The sequence below is a fragment of the Mus caroli genome, unplaced genomic scaffold (assembly GCF_978045245.1).
Source record: "Mus caroli unplaced genomic scaffold, Mus_caroli_1 scaffold_9, whole genome shotgun sequence".
Taxonomy (NCBI): Eukaryota; Metazoa; Chordata; class Mammalia; order Rodentia; family Muridae; genus Mus; species Mus caroli.
The window spans coordinates 93587501-93610572 of record NW_028227264.1 but is presented as its reverse complement, the minus strand read 5'-3'; the positions used below and the strand labels follow the sequence as shown (position 1 = coordinate 93610572).

General features: G+C 44.4%; 1 protein-coding gene across 1 annotated transcript in view; it reads right to left on the bottom strand.

The window, feature by feature from the left end:
* The window catches only part of Fgd6 (FYVE, RhoGEF and PH domain containing 6), a 108262-nt gene that overhangs the window by 7531 nt on the left and 77659 nt on the right, over positions 1-23072 (bottom strand). Inside the window, exons 9-16 of the mRNA XM_021174937.2 lie at positions 13813-13863; positions 11013-11071; positions 10700-10771; positions 9353-9421; positions 8686-8769; positions 6924-7003; positions 1231-1333; positions 494-637 (exon numbers count right to left, since the gene is read on the bottom strand). Of these exons, the coding sequence (XP_021030596.1) occupies positions 494-637; positions 1231-1333; positions 6924-7003; positions 8686-8769; positions 9353-9421; positions 10700-10771; positions 11013-11071; positions 13813-13863 (662 nt within the window). The remainder of the gene's footprint in view (positions 1-493; positions 638-1230; positions 1334-6923; positions 7004-8685; positions 8770-9352; positions 9422-10699; positions 10772-11012; positions 11072-13812; positions 13864-23072) is intronic.

Below are 23072 nucleotides of genomic sequence, written 5' to 3'. Positions count from 1 at the left end.
TGCTAAAGACATTGTGAAAGCTTATACGTTGGTATGGACTGGAAATCTCTTCTAAGGACTCATGTGTTGTTGAAGTTCCCACCTGGGAGGTGACAGGAACTTTAAAAGGTCACTCGGGTGGTGGACCTTCAAAGGGGTGCTGGGGTCATTTCTTCCACTTTTCTCATTCATAACTATCAAGTTAGTGGCTTTGCTTACTACATGCTCTCACCATGACGTGTTGTCTTAACCCCAATACTACAGGCCAATTGTCTTGGGCTTAAAGTCCCAAAGTGTAAGCCAAAGTAAATCCTGGGCAGACAGTAGAGGAAGAAGAGTGCCTAACAATATTCCCCACACCAAGTCCAAACACAGATCAGACGGCATCTCTGCCTTCACTAGCACTGCCCTTCCTGGTTTGTGTACTACAGTGACTTCTGAGGGAAATCCTTCCTCACTGTGCATAGCCCAGAGCCACAGACATCATGACAGGGACAGACGCTGCCCCTCTGACCTTCCCACAGGCCCTGCAGTGGTGTCTTCTCCAGGTCAGGGTGAATTCACTTGTGCAAATCATACACATGGTGGCTCTGGTGTCTGGGATCCAGATGGGAGCCTTTGCCCCGAGGAGGCTAACTTCTTCTTTCCTTTCTGAGTCCTGTGGAAGCAGAGTGACTCTGATTATCCTGTGCACACAGCCTGGATAGAAGCACATCTTTTCAGTAGGCTTCTATGGTGCCGACGGCATCAGTAAGGGGGTGGGAGGGAAAGTGGGCGAGCGCGTTTCTCGAGATACACTTGCAAATCCTTGGCTGCAGAATCACCTGTGAAAAGTGCTTGTGGTACCGGGATGCTTAGCTTCTTCCTGAAACTCATCATTGCTCTCTGTTCTCTACAGTGAATGCTGGGGATGGAGCTGGTGGTAGCACTAAGTCTTAAGTTCCTAAGATCAATCCCTACGACACAGAGACACACACTCGCTCCCCACACACATTCCCTCAGGTACACACACACAGAGGTACAGAGACACAGGACACCCCCCTAACACATTCCCAGGGACAGATGGATGGACACACACACACACACACACTTCGGTTTCATAACTAAGAGAAACTATGAGGACACGTGCCTCCTCCAATCCATCTCTGAAAATCAGGTTCCTTTCCTAAACCTCTGTGTGGTCAATGCGGTCAAATGAAAATCGAGAAACTGAAAGCAAGGGTAGAAAGAGCGAAGAGAAGCCAACAATACCTCGTCAAGACTCCTGCTGGGGCAGAATGTGATTCTTTTCTTGGCATACTCTTCTATGGAGCTAGATATGGCCTCCAGCCAGTCGTCTCTTTCTGCGGCAGAACTGGACGGGGCAAAAGGTCCCATCAGGCAGATATCATCACTGTGTCCTTTGTCTTTTGTTCTCCCCTGACAACTAGTATCACCCTCCTAAGGTCCAAAGAGTTCTCCATCTTCCCCCTCAAGAAAGGGCAGGCCCACTGATCTGTCCAAGGCGAGTCTAGGCCCAGCTCAACCTGGATCAGAGGAGGTTGGCACTTAGATAAAAGCCAGCATTCCTCAGGAACTTGCAAAACTGGTTCCCATGTGCCGACAGGAATCATTTTCTTTACCTCTGGCAGAAGGAACATGGCTACCTGTGGTTCCGTGTCAAAGCCCATACTGGCCTCCAGACTGCTTCTATAGCACAGCATCTGTTATGCATTTCCAAGTCCATGCTAGCATCCTAGCTGTTTCAGTTCCTCAGGCATCCGCCCTCCTAGCACCCGTTTGTTCTCTGTATAATGGCAAGCTTCCCACCCCTTCTGTTCTCATTCTGCCTCTTCTCTCCCATGGAAGCTCTCTCATTTTCCAACTCTCTCTCTCTCCTCTCTGTTTCTCACTCCCCACCTCCACCCTCCTTAGCCCTGGCCATGTCCAGTTACTGGCCATGTTTAGTCTGCTTCTTTCTCTGCTCTGGACTGATACCTCTGGCGGTTCCTTGAACCCCTTCCCCCTCTCCATCATCTATAACAGAAACCTTCCTAAATCATGGAGACTGACGGTCATGTAGACGGACGGGTTCTTGACTGCGTCCCCTCACACATATCTGGTGCTAAACCCCTCATATACATCTCCTAAGGTATGGACCATTTGCTTCTGCTGGCTTCTGCTCTAACTGCTTGTCCCTCCGTGCCTACTCAATGAGTGCCCTCTGCCCCCTCCCTATAGCAAGGCTCTCTGCTCCTCCAGCCTCCTAGGCCCTCTTGGGTGCCCACCACATAGAAAGGCTATGCCTCTCATTGCTCACTGGGGTCTGCTGTATGCTTTCTCCACTGTGATTCAGGGCACCCCTGCAGCCGGTCCCCATCCCCTCTATTGGAATTCTCTCTCTCTGGAAAGGTGTCTTGATTATGATCCAGGATCCCTTCCCACCAGTGTCTTGACTCATTCCTGGGGCTTGATTCACTTGCCTTCTTAATCGCTTTGCTCCTTGGACTTAAAGATTTCATTAAAGCTCTGTCTTACGGTGAATAGCGTGGCCTCAGTACAGCTCAGTGGCCAAAAACTGGTACACTCAATTTCCAAATTCTCTCAGATTTTTAAAGATTTTTGCACCACACACACACACACACACTCCCAAATCACTTGTCTTTAAATTTTCTCTGCTCTCCACTCTTAAGAATCTCTTATTTCTAAGAACTTCTTTGCTCTTTGCTTCTACCCCCCCAAAATAAATCTCTCAAGATTATGTAAACATGCTATATATCAAGATTTGTTAAACTTATTGGGCGTGGTTCAAAAAAATCTGTAAAGTCTGTAACAAAGTTAGCTTAAAACTTGTAACAAGAAGTATTGATCGTTAAAATATATATTTATATATTAAATATATAAATATAAATTTTATACAAATATAAAACATATAAGGAATATATATTTATATATAAAAATATATTTTAACTATCAACCCTTTATATTGAAGATTACGTTTGGTTATGTGTGTGTATGTATGTATATATATATTTATATCTTAATTTGCTACAACATAACTGTTTGTAGCTTGAGTTCAACTCTTGTTTTTAAAATAAATCCTCTACAGCATATTATATATGTAACTTGTTTATGAACAACAAATGTTTAGTGACTGAGGTTGATAAATATCTATGGTCTACTCAGCCCAGCAGAAAGTAACTTAAGCATAAAGGCCTAGCCACTTCATCTTTGCTTACTTTGCTAAGTTTTAGCTACCTGAGGTAAGCTGCGTCATGCACAGAGCTGTGATATCATGTAAAGGTACACCGTGAAAGGATCAAGAAGACGAGAGAGTGTGAGGTGACAGGAACCTGCTTTTAGCAGCATAAACCATAAGTTGAAGAAGGAAACAAGGGGAACTGCCTGCGTTGTGAGGGCTCCCAACTATGCATCCGCCAAGTTTTGCTCCAATTCCTGTCACCAACTATTGTCCTCAACCCACCTCAGATGTGAACAAGCTGAGGAGAGGCCTTCCTAGAACAGGCCATCCTTGTTTTGCATCTTTCAACTACAACGCTGGCTAATTCCCATTCATTATTTGTATGCAGACAGTTATGAAGTCATTTAAAATTTGCTTTGCATATTCCAAATGTCCTGGCAAACTTTGGGTAATATAAATATGTAAATCTGTACATATTCTGGAAAGGAAAAGGGAAGAAAGGAGACTCTGACAGTCAGCAAATCCACCACAACAGGAGGATAACTGTAAAGAAATCTCTGTATTTCTTGAATCATGATATTACAGTACACAACTACAGCTGGATTTAAAATTCTTTAGAAAGCTGTAAAACAAGAAAGTTGGTGGCGGTCTTGGGTTTTGCAGCTCATAGTATTATTGTGCTATTCACTCTGAGTTGAAGTATAAATAGTTCTATCATAACAAGATAAAAACAAACAAAACTCCACCGTGAATGGGAGACACGGGCACCGAGTACTGATTTTTGGATTGTTTTTGGCTTCTTCTCCCTTTGCAGGGTTGAAGATCAGTCCTAGGGCCTCAGAAATCCCAGAGCAAGTACCCTCTCTCTTTCCCACTGCTCTACTACAGCCCTAGCTCCTTCATAACTGTAGGAGACACTAGAGCACTTGCCTGTCCCATAACAATATACTTGTGAAAAATACCACTTATATTAATTCATATTTGTTGAAAATTTTACAAATGGTATTTAAAAATGAATATGTTGCCCAAATTTTCATAATATAAAGAATAAAAAAATAACACTTTTCTTTCTAAACCAAATGAAATCTGCCTGTTACTTCTACTGTCCTAACATTATTGCCAAAGATGGCTGCCACGCTCAGCCAACAGCACTAAATACTTCACAAATATCATCATTTCTCATTGTTAGAGCCCCTGGGATACTCGTAGATTTATTCTGACTTCTACCTGTTACACTCTGAGATATTGCCACCGTGTATAGGTAAGGAACTGGGGGATCGTAGTGCTAGACACTGGCTTTGTAGACGGCAAGTTATTGAGTCATGAGCTGACATGAGACCCAGGCGTTGTAAAGGGCTGAACCTTCACTACCGAGTTGGCACCGTCTGCCATGCTCCCTGAAGAGCTACACCACAGGAACAGACTCTCGGACTTGCAGGCAAACAGTCATGAATCATCAACAGTTCTCCTTCCACTGCCAGCTCTTTGCTCGAAAGAACTGAGAACAGAGAGGCAGATGGCTAATTTGAGAACTGCTGTTGGCTTTGTTTGGAGTCCCGGGAGCATGTGGAATGTGATTTGACTGTGCAAATCATGTCACATATGCTGTTCTTTTGTTTAATCATTCCTGGCGCTCTCTTGTGTGGGCTTCTGCCAAGACAGTGTTTACCAGCTCTTGATAGCACATTTCTTACAGACCACACACAGTTGCCTGAAGCATCCACCGCTGACATCCTAAGGCCTTTTGTAGCATGAGTAGTGAAAGAATCCACATCTTCCTTAGACTGACACACAGGCTGAGAACTTTGTTTTTGTAGCATATTTTATGATAGGCTTTGTTTTATATAGCATCTATAGAAGGCACATTTCTGTCAAGCAAATTATTTTCTTCTCATTGCAATGAGTTGCAGAGGGAGAGAGAGAGAGAGAGAGAGAGAGAGAGAGAGAGAGAGAGAGAGAGAGAGAGAGAGAGAGAGAGCGAGCGAGCTGTCTAATCAAAGGGACATCTGGTACATCAGACCTTGTCACACCAATGTTGGTGCTGACTGTAAGGTGCAATGCTGATGTTTAAAGACAACATTACTGTGACTCTCCTGAGTTACATTTACTGGGTGATGGTTATAGGTTAAGGACTAAGATGTAAACCACACACACATATCTGTTTTAGCTAAGGGCTCACACCTTACGGTGGTGATCAGCATATAATGTACACATAGAAGGGGGCAGTGCTCTGTACCGGGGGCAGGGCAAGCCTGCAGAGGGGCTGACAGGACCTGAAGGATTCCAAGTGTCCCACAGGGACCTGCCATCTCTCTGTGCAACTTCATTCAGTCTCATAGGTTCTGGTCTTCTTCCTAGATGACGGCATTCACACACACCCACCCAGCCCAGGCTCAGTGGTGGTTACAGTGCTGCTGGACAAGTATGAGGACCCACGTATCACGCGCAGCATTCCACACACTTGTACTCTAGTTCCAATGGAACTGACGCCCTCTTCTGTCCTCCTTGTGTGGATAGCTGCACATGTTTGCATATACGCACACAGGTACACATATACTCGCACACACAAACACAAACACACACACACACACACAGATCCTTATTTATAAAATGCAGAAGGTCACTGAAAGACTGAATATACAGTTGCCACAAACTTTCAGTTCATGGACTATATAATCTTGAAGTGGGATTGGTGGCACTTGGCTATAATCCCAAAACACGGATGATGGAGGACTGCTAATAATTTGGGGCCAGCTAGGTCACATAAGGAGCTCTGGCCTCAAAACAAGCAAGTTAAAGCACACAGTGTCTGCAAAGAACTATGAATCACACTATAGTGAGCTATGCTTGTGTGAGCCATATAACTTTTGAGACAGGGACTCAAATAGTTAAGGGCTGGCCTCAAAGTCACTATGTAGAGGATAGTGATCTTGCATGGCTGTAAGCATGTGTCACGAAGCCCAGCCCTTATGACCTGTTTTCATTACTCATAAGTCACTGGAAGTTTCAGTTTGAGGTAATCTGATATCAAACACCCCAGTAACAACAGACACAAAAGTGGAAACTTTGATTTTTACTCTGGATTTGTTAGCTGTCTTAAGAGAGCAACTCCACATTTTTGTCAGTTGGAGTCCGCATTTTTAATGAGATAACTGTCATAGGCAATGAACCTTAAAGGACACATGAAATCTTTCCATTACGGTATAAAGCAGTTAGTGTTCGGAAACATGTGCTAAACTATACAAATATTTGAAATACATTTAAAACGTGATCAGCGTAACACGTTCCAGTATCATTAACTAGAGGCACACGGCTATTTTTGTGTTTCCAGCGCATTCTTGTATGAGCTCTGTGTGCTGGACAGTAGAGAGTATGCTTGTGGGTAAGCAGTTCTAGGAAAGACAGAAAACGTCTAGAAGTTGACCTAAATGTTAAAAGTAAACTTATAGAAACTATCTGAGCAAGCTATATTGCCAAAATGTCATTTCTTTTTGGTTGGTTGGTTGGTTTTTGGCTTTTTTCCAGAAGGGTTTCCTCTGTGTAGCCCTGCATGTCCTAGAACACACTATGTTGACTGTTGGGATTAAAGCTGTGTGCCACACTGCCCAACCAAAATGTCATTCCAACAAATGTGTGTGTGTGTGCGTGTATGTGAATATGTGATGATGACCACACATATGAGCACACACACTTAGTTATGTGAGCACGTGCACACACACACACACACACACACATTCTCTCTCACTCACATGCTGACACTTACCTAGCTGAGAGGATGAAGGAACGCTCCACACTTTCAATCTTTAGCTCATTCTGATATGCCTCCTGCGTAGGTTTTCTGACCTGGAAGAAGGTACAAATACCTGACAAACTTATGCTGCAAATCTGACCTATGCACAGTAGCTGGAGCTGCCCAGACCCCTGGATACTGATGCACACTGCCAGTCTCCTCACTTAGCTTTATCTACTACCACCTCTGCCATGGACTCTACGTTCTAGACAAACTCGAATGCCCACGGGCAGCTGCTTCCCCATCTCCAAGCCTGAGGTCGGGATATCCACTCTGCAGGATCCCTTTTCCCAGTGTCCCAGCATGTCGGTCTCTAATTCATACCTGAAGGCTCACTGATTCTCTCTCAACTGCTGGGTTTTGCTTTCTGTTTTATTTTGGAAAGGGTCTCACTAAGGAGCACCTGCCATTTCTCAGGTTTCTATCAAAAGCAGCACGCCAGTCCCTTCACCACACCTATTAAACAATGCATGGTCTTCTCAACTACGGGGGCTCACACCAGTGACCTCGGCATTCAAGATGAGTCAAAAGATCGTCTTGATTACCAAGTTAACTTGTGCTACAGAGTAGACTCTATCTCAGAACACCATAAAAGGCTTGGTTCGGTTGCTCACATCTATGATTCCAGCATTTGGGAGGTCTCGGCAGGAGGATAAGGAGTTCAACGCCAGCCCTGGCCACATAGGTCAGACAGGGTAATAAAATCAAAGCACAGTCCTAAGCAAGCCTTTAGAAAACACTCCTGTGGTGGACTCAAAGTCAGACTCCACAGACTCACAAGGAGTGGCATTATTGGAGGTGTGGCCTTGTTGGGAGAAGTGTGTCACTAGCTAGGGTTGTGCTTTGCAGTTCCAGAAGCTCAAGCCAGGCCCAGCATCACTCTCTTCCTGCAAATCCAGCCGTAGAACTCTCTACTCTCCAGCACTGGGTCTGCCTGCATGCTGCCAAGCTTCCTGCCATGATGACAACAGACTAAACCTCTGAACTTGTAAAAGTTACAGTGGTCCCGGTGTCTCTCAACAGCAATAGAAAGCTTAACTAAGACAATCCCCTCCCTACAGAAACACATATATTTATATTTGAGATGTTAGTCCTACTGTGCTGCCGTAGGTCGTCTTGAGCTTTTCAACTCAAATTATCTTCCTATCTCAGTCTTCTGTGTACTGGGGATTAAAGGCATATACCATTAACCTGTCTGGCTATCTATCTACCTACCTACCTTTTTTGGGGTTCCATTTAGGCAGTCTCAAGTAGCTGAGGCTAGCCTAGAACTTGCTATATAGTTGAGAAAGCCCCTGTGCCCCTGATCCCCTTGCCTCCTCCTCCTAGTGGGTGAGATTGAAAGTGCATGCTGTCACAGTAGTCTTGAACTCCTAGAAATGTTCACTGCCTTTACAGTGATTGCTATGACTGTGCATTTATTATGTCTCCATTACTGCAAAGTCTTGGGGCACAGGGAGGTTTGGGATGAAGCAGAGACAAACTGAATCACCCTTTAATTCATCCACATATTTTAAAAAATTAAATTGGTTATTATTTTTGCTTATAGTAGTTCTCAATAACTCTTCCTTGGATGAATTCACACAAGAGTAAACCCCTCACGGGAATGAGCAGACGACGCGTCATCAGGAGCAAACAGAAACAGAAAGGTGAGGGGCACAGGAGAGACGACTACCCCGGGGATTCGCTTCTACGGATGTTTGGGTAAATGGAAACCGTAGAGACGCACACGGACCTTCATTCCAGCCAGCGAGAGCATGTTGTTCAGTTTGTACATCCCAGACTGCATGGGTGTGGTGTAGAGAAGAGCATCATTAAACTGAAAGGAGAAACACAGCTTAAGACCACGTACACAGCCGACTTCAGCAACGAAGATACTCGAAACACACCATCGAGGTAGGTCACCCATCAAGAACTTCGTATGTGTTTGCCTGCCTCCCCTGGTTATATCCTGAATCTTAACACCTAGTCATTCGGTGACTCACAGGCCACCAAGGTGCCCCAGGGTTAGTTACTGTGTGGTGGGTGCCTTGTCAGCTGAGCCTGCTTATGTTGGAATCTGCTTCGTTGGTAACGACCGAATGACCTTCCTAGTCCTCTGTTTCACTTCCATGTACTATTAGAGATTTAATGTTTTGTGGATTTAAAGCACACTGAAGAGTTACAATCAGCCTGAATAAACACCTGACTAAAACAATCCTTCCAAATGTAAAATGAAATAAGTACTAAGAGGAAAAGAAAATTCTGATCAAGTATCATAACATAGCTCATCAATTGCTATGCTTGACACAAGCAAATGGCTACCACTCAGCTGCTATGCGAGTGTACTCAGCTCATGGGTTACATGCATGCCTTCCACTATGCAATGGCCTGGACTCGTCAAACCACACAGAGCCTCTTACCAGGAAAAACATCCGGGGCTGCATGACTTTGCGAGACAGCTTCATCAGGGTGCCTTCTTTAAGAAAAACCTAGTTCAACCAAGCAAGCACCAGGTTAGTTCTACCATCACCACACAATGACAATAAACACAGAATTTCTGCTCAACCTTCTCCTTGAACTATTTTTTGGGAGGCAGGGAGACACTTTGTGACTTTTACGGTCATGATCTCTTTTTAAGCCCTAATACCAATTTAGAAATAAGACTTAAAAAAGGGGTGGGGGACCTAGAGAGAGGCCTCAGTGGATAAAAGTACTGGTTGTTATTGCAGAGGATAGCTCTCAACTGCTGGTAACTCTACTTCCTGGAGATCTGACGCGCTCTTCTGGCCTCTGAGGGTACTGCAGGCACGTGGTGTCCATTATACACACATAAGCAAAACACTTATATGCATAAAATAGAAATTGACAAGTATTTTTAAGAGGACAAGAGGGGGATGGTTTGCTCAGCTGACAAGATATGCATACCTAGCATGTGTGAACTTCTGGGTTCGACTCTCAGCATTCCAATAAAACAGGCATGGGGTGGAGTGCCCTTCTGTAGTTTTAGCACTTGGGAAGTTCAAGGCTAGCCTTGATTATATAAGACTGTCTCAAAAAAGATGAAAGGGGACCAGTGGGATGGCTCAGTGGGTAAAGGTAACTGCTGCAAAGCCTGATGACCTGAGTTCAATTCCTGAGCCCTACATGGTCGGAGAGAGCCCTCCCAACCACTGTCCTTTCTCACTCTAACACACACACACACACACACTAATTTTTTTCTTAAAAAGATGAAAAGGAAAAGAAACCAAAAATTATACAGAAATTTTAAAAAGAACTCAGGTATAACAATCAGTCTCGTATGTCCTGCATCGGCCCCAGAAGTTACTCTATAACAGACACCATTGCCTGTGTACTTGATCTGCAGCACACCCAATGACCTGCCAATCACAGCGTGCAGCTTCCTGAGCTCATTTCTTAGACCACTTCTGTGCTCTCTGAGGAGAATCAAAACAGCAATCTTTTTCCCTTCTAGGCCTCAAGACTGTCACTGACATTGCTTAGAAGCTGTGTGAGTTCAGTTGGTATTGCACAATCAAATGAGCCCATTAAATGACTCTACGGGAGCTCTGTGGGGTCCTCTGCATCTCTCCTGATTGAATTGGACTGCTTGTCACTGTGACTTACATCATTCTGTTTTGAATGGATAAAGCAATGCATATTAGGTCACTGAAGAGTAACATAACTTACTTTCAGAAGTAGAATAAAAATAGCTACAGACAGTGCTCAAGCAGTGTATGAAACTGCAGGGGGCATTCTGAGACGCTTACCCGCCCGGGTTGCACAATTTCATGGTGTCCACTTAAGCTGTACTGAATCTGCATGAGCTTCTGAAAGTTGTCCTACAGGAGAGAAGGCAGAGCACATGAAGGCTAGCCCTCCAGTTTCCACGGTGTGGTGAAGGCTAGCCCTCCAGCTTCCACAGTGTGGTGAAGGCTAGCCCTCCAGCTTCCACAGTGTGGTGAAGGCTAGCCCTCCAGCTTCCACAGTGTGGTGAAGGCTAGCCCTCCAGCTTCCACGGTGTGGTGAAGGCTAGCCCTCCAGCTTCCACGGTGTGCCAGGCCTTGGTTTCCAGATACTTACCCCTTGCTTCATGGTGTCATTGGCATGGTTAGCTACCTCTATGACAACAGCCAGGGCATCTAAAATATGCAATAAGAGAAAGGGCATCTGGTTGTTACGAAGGAAGCAGATTCTAACATTAACCAGTCCAGCTGACAAAAGTCCTACTACACAGTAAGTAAACTGGGGAGGAACTTGGTTGCCTGCGAGTAGCCAGAACTACAGACATGAAGATTGAGTAGCCAGACATTAAGATTCAGTGAGGGTAGAACCAGGGGAAACAGGCAAAAACAAAACAAACAGACAAAATTCACAACCTTATCACTGCCATTGAAGGAAGCAAGGGTGTGTTTATATAGCAATCCCCACCATAGGCCAGAGCTTATGTGCCTGACACTATCTCCACTGCCATCCTCACGGTTACCCTGGATATGCCCATTTCTCTGGCTTGCTGGAATTTGTAGTGAGCAGGGTTGAGAACCTTAGGACTGAGAGGATGAATGATAAAAGGAGCTGCTATTGGTCACCTGATGTTAAACCTCTGGCTCCATGCCATCTCCATAGAGACGCTGACAACTCTACCCCTTCTAGCAGTGAAGACATACTTGTTTCACTTCCCTTCACCCCAGTCCAGTCCAGCCCACGGCTGCCCTCCACACCATCTACTCCCTGCTCTGACCACACAGTGCGTCTATCTCACTCGGGTGCCGGTAGATGGTTTCCATGGATCAAGATCCTCCATCTCAGACTCTTTACCTACTTCATCTACAGCATCATTGACAATTTCCTTAAAGACAGAAATCTTGAGACAAGGGTCAGAGGCTCGGGGCTCAGTTTATCAAGATCACTGTAATAAGGATTAGAGGGGGGTGTCCTGGTGAATAAACCAAGCCTAGTGCATGCTTAGCCAATGCTGTACTGGTGACCCATGACCTCAGGTCTTCTGGCTTTCTCTTCCTAAGACAGACTTGGGCCAGCAACACCCACTCTGCCTCTGTCCACTCAAGTTCATCTTCAGTCCTGCTTTTTCCTAAGCCAAAATTCTTTGCCTCTACCACTGTCATATTTCCTCTTTCTAAATGACTCAGTTCAGCTCAGGGTACCCGGACTCTCATGCTATCTCCTCTATTATTTATTTTGATGGAGATGTTAATTTCTTCATCATCTAGACTACAGAGGACATAAAATATCATTGCAGGCTACCTCAAACTTTTCTTTTAAATAAAATGCTAGCGTAACTCTGGGCCATGGGTGTTGTTCAGTGGTAAAGCCTTTGCTTAGCCTGTGTCCTGAACTGAATTTACATTATCATAAACAATAATTACATCAAAGAAACTAAGCCGGGAATAGAGGCACAGGCCTTGGCACTTAAGAGGATCATGAGTTCAAGGCCACTGTGCCTCAAAACAAAATAGCAAGACCTGGTGGCGAATACACATTAGTAGGGCGCTTTGGTGGGAGGGTTAGGAGTTCAAGGTCACCCTTGGCTACACGGGCAACTTTTAAGTCAACCTATACTATAATTATAAACTTTGTTTTAAAAGACCAAGCCAAGTCAACAAAAGATAAAACAATGAAACACAAATGGAAGGGACGAGACATGAAGTCACTCTGAGGCAACGATTCGGAATCTCTGAAACTGGCTTTGAAACAAGCGCATTTTGTTTCTAAATTTTATTTTATGAGTGTTCTGCCTGCATGTGTATGTGCACTGTGTGAATGCCTGGGGCCTGAAGAGGCTGGACAAGGACATCAGATGCCCTGGACATAAGTTATGGATTCCTCCAAGTCAGCACATGGGTGCTGGGAACTGAACTCGGGTCCTCTGCAAGAACAAGTGCTCTAAACTGCTGAGCTGCTCCTCCGGCCCCCAGGCTCACTCAGGTTCGAAATCTAAAGATCCACAGAATACATAAGAATATGCTCAAAATTCAAACATTGATGGGGTGGGCGCGGACTTGTTTAATGAATGTCTGAAGACATAGAGGCAAGCCTAGAAGAGCGTATGAAGAGAAACGGAAAGCCCAATCAGCATTAGTCTGAGCTGGAGAGGCAGGGAGAAGGCACAGAAAATACACTTCCTTGTGCTGTGTAGGCTATTTTCCTTACTAAAAAGGCCAGCTATGGAGGCATGTGGGTGTGATTCTCAAACCTGAGAAGATGTTGGGCTGAGGCCAGCTTGTAGGACATTGTAAAATCTTGTCGCCAAGAAGTGCACGTGTGTGGGGAGGGGTTGAGGTGTAAAAGGGGCAAAGGTAGTAAGTCTCCAGCAATAAATGTTCTCCCAGCAAGAGGCTACTGTAGATTTTTATCCTTTTATGGGTTGCTTTGCCTATAGTCAGGGGTCAAGCTGTAACCCCGGGCTAGCCTCGGACTCTTGGTAAACCTCCTGTCCTAGCTTCCCAAGTACTAGGATTACGTTTGTTTGTCACCGTGCCTGGCTTAAACTTCATCCTTGACCTCTAGTTTAGTCACTTCATGGGAGTGTTTTCAAGTGTGAAATGACCTCACCGATCATCTGGTTCTGAAAGACAGAGAAACGGACATCTCCAGATTGAATCCACCACAGCTGAGTGACAAGGAAGAGACTTCCAGATCAGGCCAGGCCCGCCCACTGCCCCGGAGGGCCAGCCCCTGGGTCTTCCGTGACTGCTATCACCTGCCTGGGGCAGCACTCTGCCAGGCTTCCGGGTAATAGTTTCAGCTGCCCGAGGGAACTTTTTAAAAGGAGCTTCCTATACGGCTTCTGTTCTCAGTATATTTTCCCTTTACAGGTCTAAGTAAATATAATACAAACACTGAGGCTGCAGAGGGGAGTTACCTTGGGTGTCTCTGTGATCTACAGAGTCTTCTAGAAGGTTCTTTAAGTAATCTAGAAAAGAAACAAACCGAGTGTTTAGAACAATGCAGTGTACACAACCCATCTCTTTAATTGCATACTTCAGTTTTACATTTAGCCCAACTCTGGAAGAACAAAGCCCTGAGATTAGGCATGTAGAAAGACTATAAAAGAGTGGCTCGCAACCTTCATAAAGCCATGACCCTTTAATACATCACACTGTGGTGACCCCAAACTATACATTATTTTCATTGCTATTTTGTAACTATAATTTTGCTGCTGATTTGAGTCTTAATGCAAATCTCTGTGTTATCCAGTAGTCTTAGATGACCCCTGTGAAAGGTCATTTAACCCCAAAGAGGGTGAGACCCACAGGCTGAGAACCACGGCGTAAGTGTTAGGCTAAGAACTGAGCAGGGCCTGGAACACACAGCTCTTCCCTCACCCTGAACAGAAGCAGACGGGAGGAAGGTCTAATGCTTGAGGCCAGCACACCCTGAGCTACAGAGACAACTTGCCACACAAAACAAACAAAAGCCATGCAAAGAAGAGAGTATGGCATCGCAGAACTAACCCATCTCACCTAAGGCACACCAAAAATGCAATCCAGGTTGCCTAACGTTTCCTTCGTATGTTTAGTCCACTATACAGGAACCACCTTAATCTCAATACCTACTATGAAGTCTCAAGGCATTAATGCACCACAGGCCCAAGAGACAGATTTATCAATTTAATAATCTACGGATACTCTATAACCAAAGTAACTCCCCATGTGTTCTAAACCAGTACTTTCCAAAGGCAGCTACCTCTGCCCTCGGGGGACATCTGAGAGTGTCAGGAGACATTTTCCACTGTCTCAGCTAAGGGGAAAGGGTGCTACAGGTAATCTGGTGGTTGGAAGTTAGGGATCTAGATGAACAATCTTGATACAGCCTCACAGCAGATAACCCAAATGTCAATATGGCTTTGGTCGTGAAACCCTAGGCTTGATGAACATGGTACGCAAGCAACATAAACGACACAGTGTGCTATAATATGGGGAAAAGCTCTAGTTAATGAATCACTGGAAATCGAGGAAACTTCCCTTGTTATCCATCCAGTTTCTTTCTTCCTATCTCACCATCCCCCACTGCATGGTCTGTTGTGTACTTTTCTGGCCGTGTGCGTGTGTGTGTATGTGTGTGTTGTGTGTGTGTGTGTAAAGCAGGGCCTTGGGCATGCTCTATCACTGAACTACAACCTGTTCTTCAACTGAACAGTTTCCCAGGCTCTTCTCAGATGCCCTGTCTCCTTTGAACAGGACATGACATATCAGTTACTCACTTCATGCTGCTCTCGTTTTGGAGATTCATATCCCATCACCCACTACCACACAGCAAGTCCTCTAAATAAAGGCCGACTCCAATGAACCCTAACACCAGTAGAGGTGTAGAAAATGGGAAGAAAACAGCCAGCATATTTAAAAACTGCGTGTGTAAAACCTAGTCTCTGTTTAACAGTATCAGGAACAGATATATTTTCTGCCAGTAGATTCACACGTCATGCTCACAGGCAGATATGGAAGCTTGGATGTTAGCACCGGTTTTCCAAATGTATTGACAACAGATGCACCCCAACTGCTGAAGCTCCCCGTCTCTGCGAAAATGACCTAAGAGCCCGTGGAGTCTGGATGTGCATATTATAACTATCCATGGTGGAAATCCTTCCTTAGTGTTACATGTGACCACAGTAAGCTCTCTTGAGGCATGGCAAACCTTCAGTCTTGCCAGGGGAAGTCACTAGAAATTTAGATCTGAAGGCATCCAAAACGTACAGGGAGGAAGGCATGCTGCCGATGATATATAAAAGAAATCACGAAGATTATTGAAATATTCTGCTTACATACTATGCTTGACCTTCTCTCAGATTTAAAAAAAAAAAATGCTTGTTAAGCCAGGTGCAGTGGCTCATGCCTGCCACTCTAGCTCTTAGGAGCCTGAAGCAAAAGGGCTGTCTGGGGTCTAAGGCTACCCTCGATTACATGGTTGCGTTTCAGGCTAGCCTAAGCAACAGAAGGAGAGGCTCTGTCTCAGTAAGACAAGACAAGTTATTTTCACGTTGACTCTACTCACAATACATTCCATACATAAGCCATGTTTGATGAATCAGTGCTTAGCAAGCCTATGACTAAAAATGTCAAGACCCTATACAGTGCTTCATGCCTGTAACTCCAGCACTTGGGAGGCGGGTGAATTCAAGGCTAACCTCCAGAACAGTGAGACATTGTCTCAAAAGCAAACAAAACAAATGTTAGGGTGGCCAGGAATCCTGGCCTTTAAAAACAACAACAACAACAACCACCAGTTAGTTGTATCTGTGTGAGGCACATGCATGCCACGATGAACATATGCAGGTCAGAAGACAAATTATAAGGGTCAATCTCTCTTTCTAGTATGAAGTGTTGGAGCTGAACTCAGGTCATAAGGACTGGCCGTAAGTACCTTTCCCTCTGAGGCATCCTGCCATCCCGTTTCCTTTTTAATAGATATTCCTAACGTCCAAGTGACTTCCCTTAAGCTTGTAGTTAGCTGAAGACTCTTGATAGGAAAGCTGATTTACCTAAATGTCAGGCTCATGGCAAGTTCCTCTTCAGTTCTTGCTCATCTACACAGAAATATATTCCTACAGAAGGAATTGCTCATTTACCCTAGGAAAGCTTCCTGGAAGGCGTGAATTAGGAGAACCTGAACTCAGCTTCATTCGCCAGAGCTTGGTAAGCATTTAGGTTGCATTCATCTGGTTGGTTGGTTGGTTTGGACTAGTGTTCAAACTAGGCTGCTGGCCTAACAGCGTGAAGTTTTACTAACAGTTGAGTACAGTTGCTACATAGAACATATACTAAAGATGCTGCTACCACAAGCTCTTTTTTTTTTTTTTTTTTTTTTTTTTTTTTTTTTGGTTTTTCGAGACAGGGTTTCTCTGTATAGCCCTGGCTGTCCTGGAACTCACGACCAGGATGGCTTGTACCATCATGAGTTTCCTGCCCTGGCCTAAACTAATTAAGAATAAAGAGTTGGTTTTTTTTTAAAAAAAGAACAAAGTAAAAAAGAAACTATCTCAAACCCCCATGAGACTATTGCTGCTCTTTTAAATCAAAACTAGGAAAGAAGAAAACCAGGAATGGTGGTGCCTGCCTGTGACCTCAGCACTTGGGCGGTGAAGATCAGAAGTTGGAGACCTCATATTTAAAGCAGGGAGGGAGGGAGGGAGGGAGGGAAGGAGAGGGTGGGTTAGTCAGAGAGGGGTGTTTGGGGAGACAGAAATGAGAATTACTGGTATATAGACATCACGAAATGCACCCTTAGGCCACCAGGTGGCGCCATTGACTAATTAACTCTTGAGCACCCTGTCCCTTATCAGGAGTGTGAAACCAATTGAAGAACACCACAGGCAACCCTGAGGGATAGGAGAGCTACCTTTCTACTCACACAAGGCCCAAGGATTTGGGGGTGGGGGTGGGGTGGGGGTCCTAAAACACTCCATCTTCTTGAAGGTCTACATTTTCTACACCAGAGCTTCTAGTAAGCCTCACCCACTCTTAATTATCATCTACCAACTAAAAATAGAAAGGACTCAGAGGTTAACCTTCAGTAAGTGTCAGTCATTGGCAGTACTCTAGAACTTACTGCCTCCAAAGGGCCAGAGTCCCGGACTGTGCTGAAAGTAGGTTGGTGGCGGAGCACAGGAAATGATCTCTGGAGGAGGGTTGTTCCAGAGTCAAATGTTTCAAACTGGAGGACAAGGCTCCATGTGTTAGTTCAGATTTCTTCTTTCCTCTATAATCTGCGATGAGTTTTGTAACACATGAAAGAACTGCGGGATCACGAGAGAGGACATCTATTCATGCAATGAGCCTGGCTTTACAAAGTCTCCAAGTTAGAAACCAGCAACTTGAAATTACCCTAGCCCTCCAAAGATCATGTCGTCTGAAATACGAAACAGAGGTCCACACGTCAGCAGTTTGGGAGAGACTCCTGCCGTTCTTTCTAAGGAATCAGAGGTTGAGATGTTTACTGGCTTTGGAAAGCCATTTGGCAACTGTTCTGCTACAGGAGCGGGACAATCAAATGACTCCTGACAGCAGCATTCTGCTCATGGCTAGACAAGTGCCCTGCTCAGCCATCATCAGAGAAGCTCTCTCCTGCAGGGGATGGAAGCTAATAAAGAAAGCCACTAGTGGATGATATGCAGAGGGAGGAGAGGGAGAGGGAGGGGAAGGGGAAGGGGAAAGGGGAGGTGGGGAGACCTTAGAATACTCAATCCTCAAGTGGGAGGTCTCCATCATATCCCTCCCTTTAGGGCTCAGGGAACTCTGTAAGAGCCAGTGCAGATGGAAGACACCAAGAAAGAAGACCTCTAGACCTAACAGGACTGATGCACATAGGACCTCAGAGGCTGTGGCAGCACACACAGGGCCCTTGCACAGGGCTGACACAGATAGGGTCCTGGTGCTGAGGTGTGCGTGTGTGTGTGTGTGGGGGGGGGGTTTACAAGCTCCTACCCCTAGCCCAGAAGCCCGGGTTATTATCTCCAACTGATAACGGCTCACAAAGGAAGACACACAAACTTCACTTAAGGGGCTGCCCCATGCCAAAAACAAAATAAACTCAATGGTATTTTTGGAGACATTTTTCTTTCTCTGGGCATTTTCTTTTTTTAACCTGATAGGTCTTTTGCTTACATACTACAGTTTCTGACTTTGAGTTTTACGGTGTGTGTGTTTCATGCTTTCTCTTTCTTTTCTTTTTTTTTTTTTCTGTTTGTTTTGTTTTACTCTAGTTTGTGTTTTGAAGAGAGAAAAGAAGGCATGAAGTTGGGTGGATGGGGAAGATCTGGGCTGAGATCAAGGAGGGGAAACACTGATCAGAATATATTGCATACATTTTTTTTTCTTTTAAAGAAATTCTTACTTCCCCGCTCTAGTAATGTCCAGCCAAGGAACAACCTTGTAACTTTTTTTTTTCAGTTCACTTTTATTTCTCTTTTTTGACCCATTCATATTTATGGTGTCGGAGCGCAGACCCAGGCTTCAGATGTGCTAAGCAAGCATTTAACTACTGAGTCCCTATAGCACTTCTGGATATGAACAAGACTGGGGGTGGCTAGTACTGTAGTATATGACAGTAATCCAGCTACTCAGGAGACTGAGACAGGAGGATTACAAAATTGAGGGACAATAACAAGACCCTGTCTGGGGCAGGGACTAACCAAATTAGACTGAAAAACAAACAATACACTATATAAAATAGTGTGAAACCTACTTTAATAAAACGCATTATAAGAAATTTGGTGAGTTGAATAATGAAGAAAATTTAAACCTTGACCATCTCTCTAAAATAACGTATACAATATTTTTTTGAAATAGGTTTTTATGCAGCCCAACTTGACCTTGAACTCCTGATCAATAAAGCTTCCACAAATATAGGTATGTGCTACCCAGATGGATAGTCTCTCTCTCTCCCTCCCTTTCTTTCTTTCTAAAAAAGACAGTGTCTTGCTATGGAGCACAGGCTGGCCCTGAGCTTTCAATCCTCCTGCCTCAGCTTCCTGAGTGCTGGGATTATAGCTATCACTTTCGGCATGAGCACAGTTTTGGATTGTTTCCTTCTGGCTTTATAAATGCCTGGTGTGTCTTGGCAATCTATTTCACTGCCTGGCAGTAGTCTTAAATCTATTGTTCAGGCACAGTAGATGCTATGAGCAGCATCTTTTTTTTTTTTTTGGTGTTGAATCTGAATGTAATTTTCTGGTCGAGCTTAGACTAATTATATTACAACGAATATCATAAATTGTAAAACATAGCAGATAGGGTACATAGAAGTTTTCCAGGTGCAACAGGAGTGGCTACAAAAAGAATTTGCAGGAACCAGATAAATGTTTATGCTAGACATTAGTATCCCTCCAGATGCAAGAGGAGTGACTTCAAAAGGACTATGTTTACATTAGAGATTAGCACCTGCTTCTGATCAGCCCTGCGCCAGGCAAGAGTTTCACACTTTAGCGTTAATTGGGCTAGGGGGTATCAACTCTTGCCTGGCTTCAGGAATAAAGTAGTGTCATGAACCTTGGAATTCTTAGGCCTTGTTAATTCTTTTTTTTTTTTTTTTTTATATTTTTATTACATATTTTCCTCAATTACATTTCCAATACTATCCCAAAAGTCCCCCATAGCGCCCCCCACTTCCCTACCCACCCATTCCCATTCTTTTGGCCCTGGCATTCCCCTATATTGGGGCATCTTATCTCACTCCTGAAAGTTAACAGATTTGGATAAAAGGTGTAATCGTTTTAATTCTAATGCAGATCACCGTCTTGATAATCTGTCCTTTTTTCATATTTCAAATTGCTTTGGGGGGAAAATCACTATAAAAAATTAAGATTTTGAAAAACAATCTCAAAAGGCTGGCCATAGACTTGGTTAACCTTGAACTCTTGACCTTCCCTCTCCCACCTCCCAGGTGCTGGTATTAGGAGAAAATGCACACACTTCTCTAAAGATGCATCTAGCAACTTAGGACGTCTATCTGCTGTCCGCTACATATCCAGTTCACTCCACACAGAAGAACAGAACCAGTTCTGCCCCCCAATAACCATCAAACGTAGATGGCTTCTATTCAAATGTATTCCCAGTTATACTGAGCATACAGATCAGAGCCATCTTCAGCCTGGACTAATTCTGTGAATATGTACTAGGGAAAAGTGTGTCCTTTAGGTGGACATTTAGGGAGAATCCCCATATACCATAACTGGGTGTGCGTATGATAAAATCAGCTGCATCAAGGGAAGGCCTGTGCAAAGTACAAATATGGTTATTTAACTGAAATCTGTTTGTTAAAATAGGAGACCACCCAAACTATGTCCCTTAGTACTCAAGAGTACTCAGCCCAGGGCCCATGAGTACTCTCTTATACTACTGTGCTACCGAACCAAGTTTCCTTGCTACTCTGAAATCTGTGGATGCTTATTTCAGTCCTCGTGTAAGGCAAGATGCCAAGAACCTGGACACACTGGGCTCAGATAGTGGGCACTGGTGACACCGTTACTGATTAAAAGGTACCATGACCCCTAACTCTAAATCATCCATTTTTCAAATGCCACTTCTAGTCCTTAAATATGTGGCCTAGGCTTGACGTTATAAATGTGGCATTTGTAAACTAGAAAGGGAGCCTTTATTCTATTTTATTTTATTTCTCTTGAGACTCATGGCTTAGAACGCAAGAAACACCATTCACGAGTTAGAAAGGGCTCTTTTGTGGGTGATGGTGTTTCTTATTGAGATACAGGCTCAACCTGGACCTTAATTGAGTACCTTAATGCAGGGCAGAGTCAAGGGGAAAAAAAAAACCTTTCTTATCTAGCCAAGAGTTTGATGACTTTGTCCTGAGAAGGCAGCTTCAAAGGACTCATGACCCGACCTGAACCCACGTTCATGCTGTGGTGAGATCTAATGGCATGTCTTAGGATGGGTAGACTCAGCCCCGCAGCCTTCTTACACTGGTGAGGCATGCCTAGAGTACCCTGGAGAAGAGTCAAATGCAAAGGGAGCCTTCGAGAGATGATTCTGAGTTTTCGAAGACTCCCTTTCTTACTGAGGGAGCGATCAAGGCTGTCAGTTGATCAATTGGGAATCTCAAGGACACAGAAAGGGCCTCTGGCACATTTAAGCCACTCTGCAGTGTAAAGGAACTCTTGGCCATGTGTGTCCCTACCATCCTACCAACAGAACGAAGTTAGACTTAGGGAGACGAGTGCACTTCACTACGCAGCAGCCAAGTGAAGAATAAAGCAAATCTAAGCGTCAGAATGAGCTCAAGTGTAGCTGAATTTCCATGGTTTCTCCAATTGGAACACTTCCTGTGAGCCCCCACTTCTGACAAAGACTGTGAGAGAGACTCTAGTGACATATTCTGCTCACTAAATCTCTGCCAAAACAAGTCCCAGAAACAGAGGCATTTGGCTCCTTCCAGGGAATCTGGGTCAAACTTGCACTAAGGATAGAAGAATAACTTTGTAGCGATCTCCACTGGTACAACTTGAGTTTTCTGCAACCTTGAATGGACAAAACTGAGCACACAAACCGGCAGACTAGATTTTCACTAACCTTTATTGTTTTGTTTCTATAAAACAGGGTCTCACTGTGTGCCTCTGGCTGTCCTGGAACTAGCAAAGCAGACCAGGCTGGCCTCGAACTCAAAAATCCACCTGCTTCTTCCTCCCAGGTGCTGGGATTAAAGGCATGAGCTTTCTCACCCAGCTCCATGTTCATAAACCTTGAAATGAAATAAGAGTTTCTATCTACCAGGAATCGTGGTAGTAAATCCCAGAAGTATTAACAACCTTTGTGACTTATCACCATGGAAATCCCAGATATTTTATGACGACTTATGGTTGAGGCAGAGAACACAGAATATTGCATACTCTTACTGGCACTGGCTCTAAATTACTCCATCTCCCATCAGATCCTATTTAATTCAGCACACTTGGCTGGGAGGATGCGATGTTCAAGGTCATCCCTGCCTACATCGGGAATCTGAGGTTGCCTGGGCCACAGGACACCATGTCTCAAAACAACAAAACCAGAATAGGTCTGAGTATGCAGTCCAGGTGCTAGAGCATTTGCCTAGCAAGCACAAAGCCTTGAGTCTAAGGCCCAGTACTCCATGAACCAGGCAAGGCTGCATGCTGTAATCCTAGCTCTACAATGGGGGATAAAAACTACAATTAGGAACGATTTACAACAGCCCTGGAGCTGGACTAACTCACACAAATACTGAATGGCACTATGCCCCTATCTCACGTGGATAGAAATGCCTCCATCAAAGCCCCTGGATGTGTGAGAAAGTAAATTCTTTATCTAAGGTATGACCATCACTCTTTTAATATCAAGTTGTGACCTACAGAAAGTGTTGAAATGACCTGTTGTGTGTGTGTGTGTGTGTGTGTGTGTGTGTGTGTGTGTTCGTTCTCAGACAGGGTCTTACTAGGCAACCCTGACTGGCCTAGGAATTGCTATGTAGACATGCTGGCCGGCGGTGCTCCCTAGTGCTGGGATTAAAGGTATGGGCCAGTAAGCCCGATTCAAAATGACTTTTGATGCACAGAATTGCGTTGGTTTTAAAATAAAATACTTGCTACAGGGGTTTTCAATAAGGACTTTTACCTTTCTAAGACTGCAGCTGAGCCTGCCTGTCACTGACATGCAC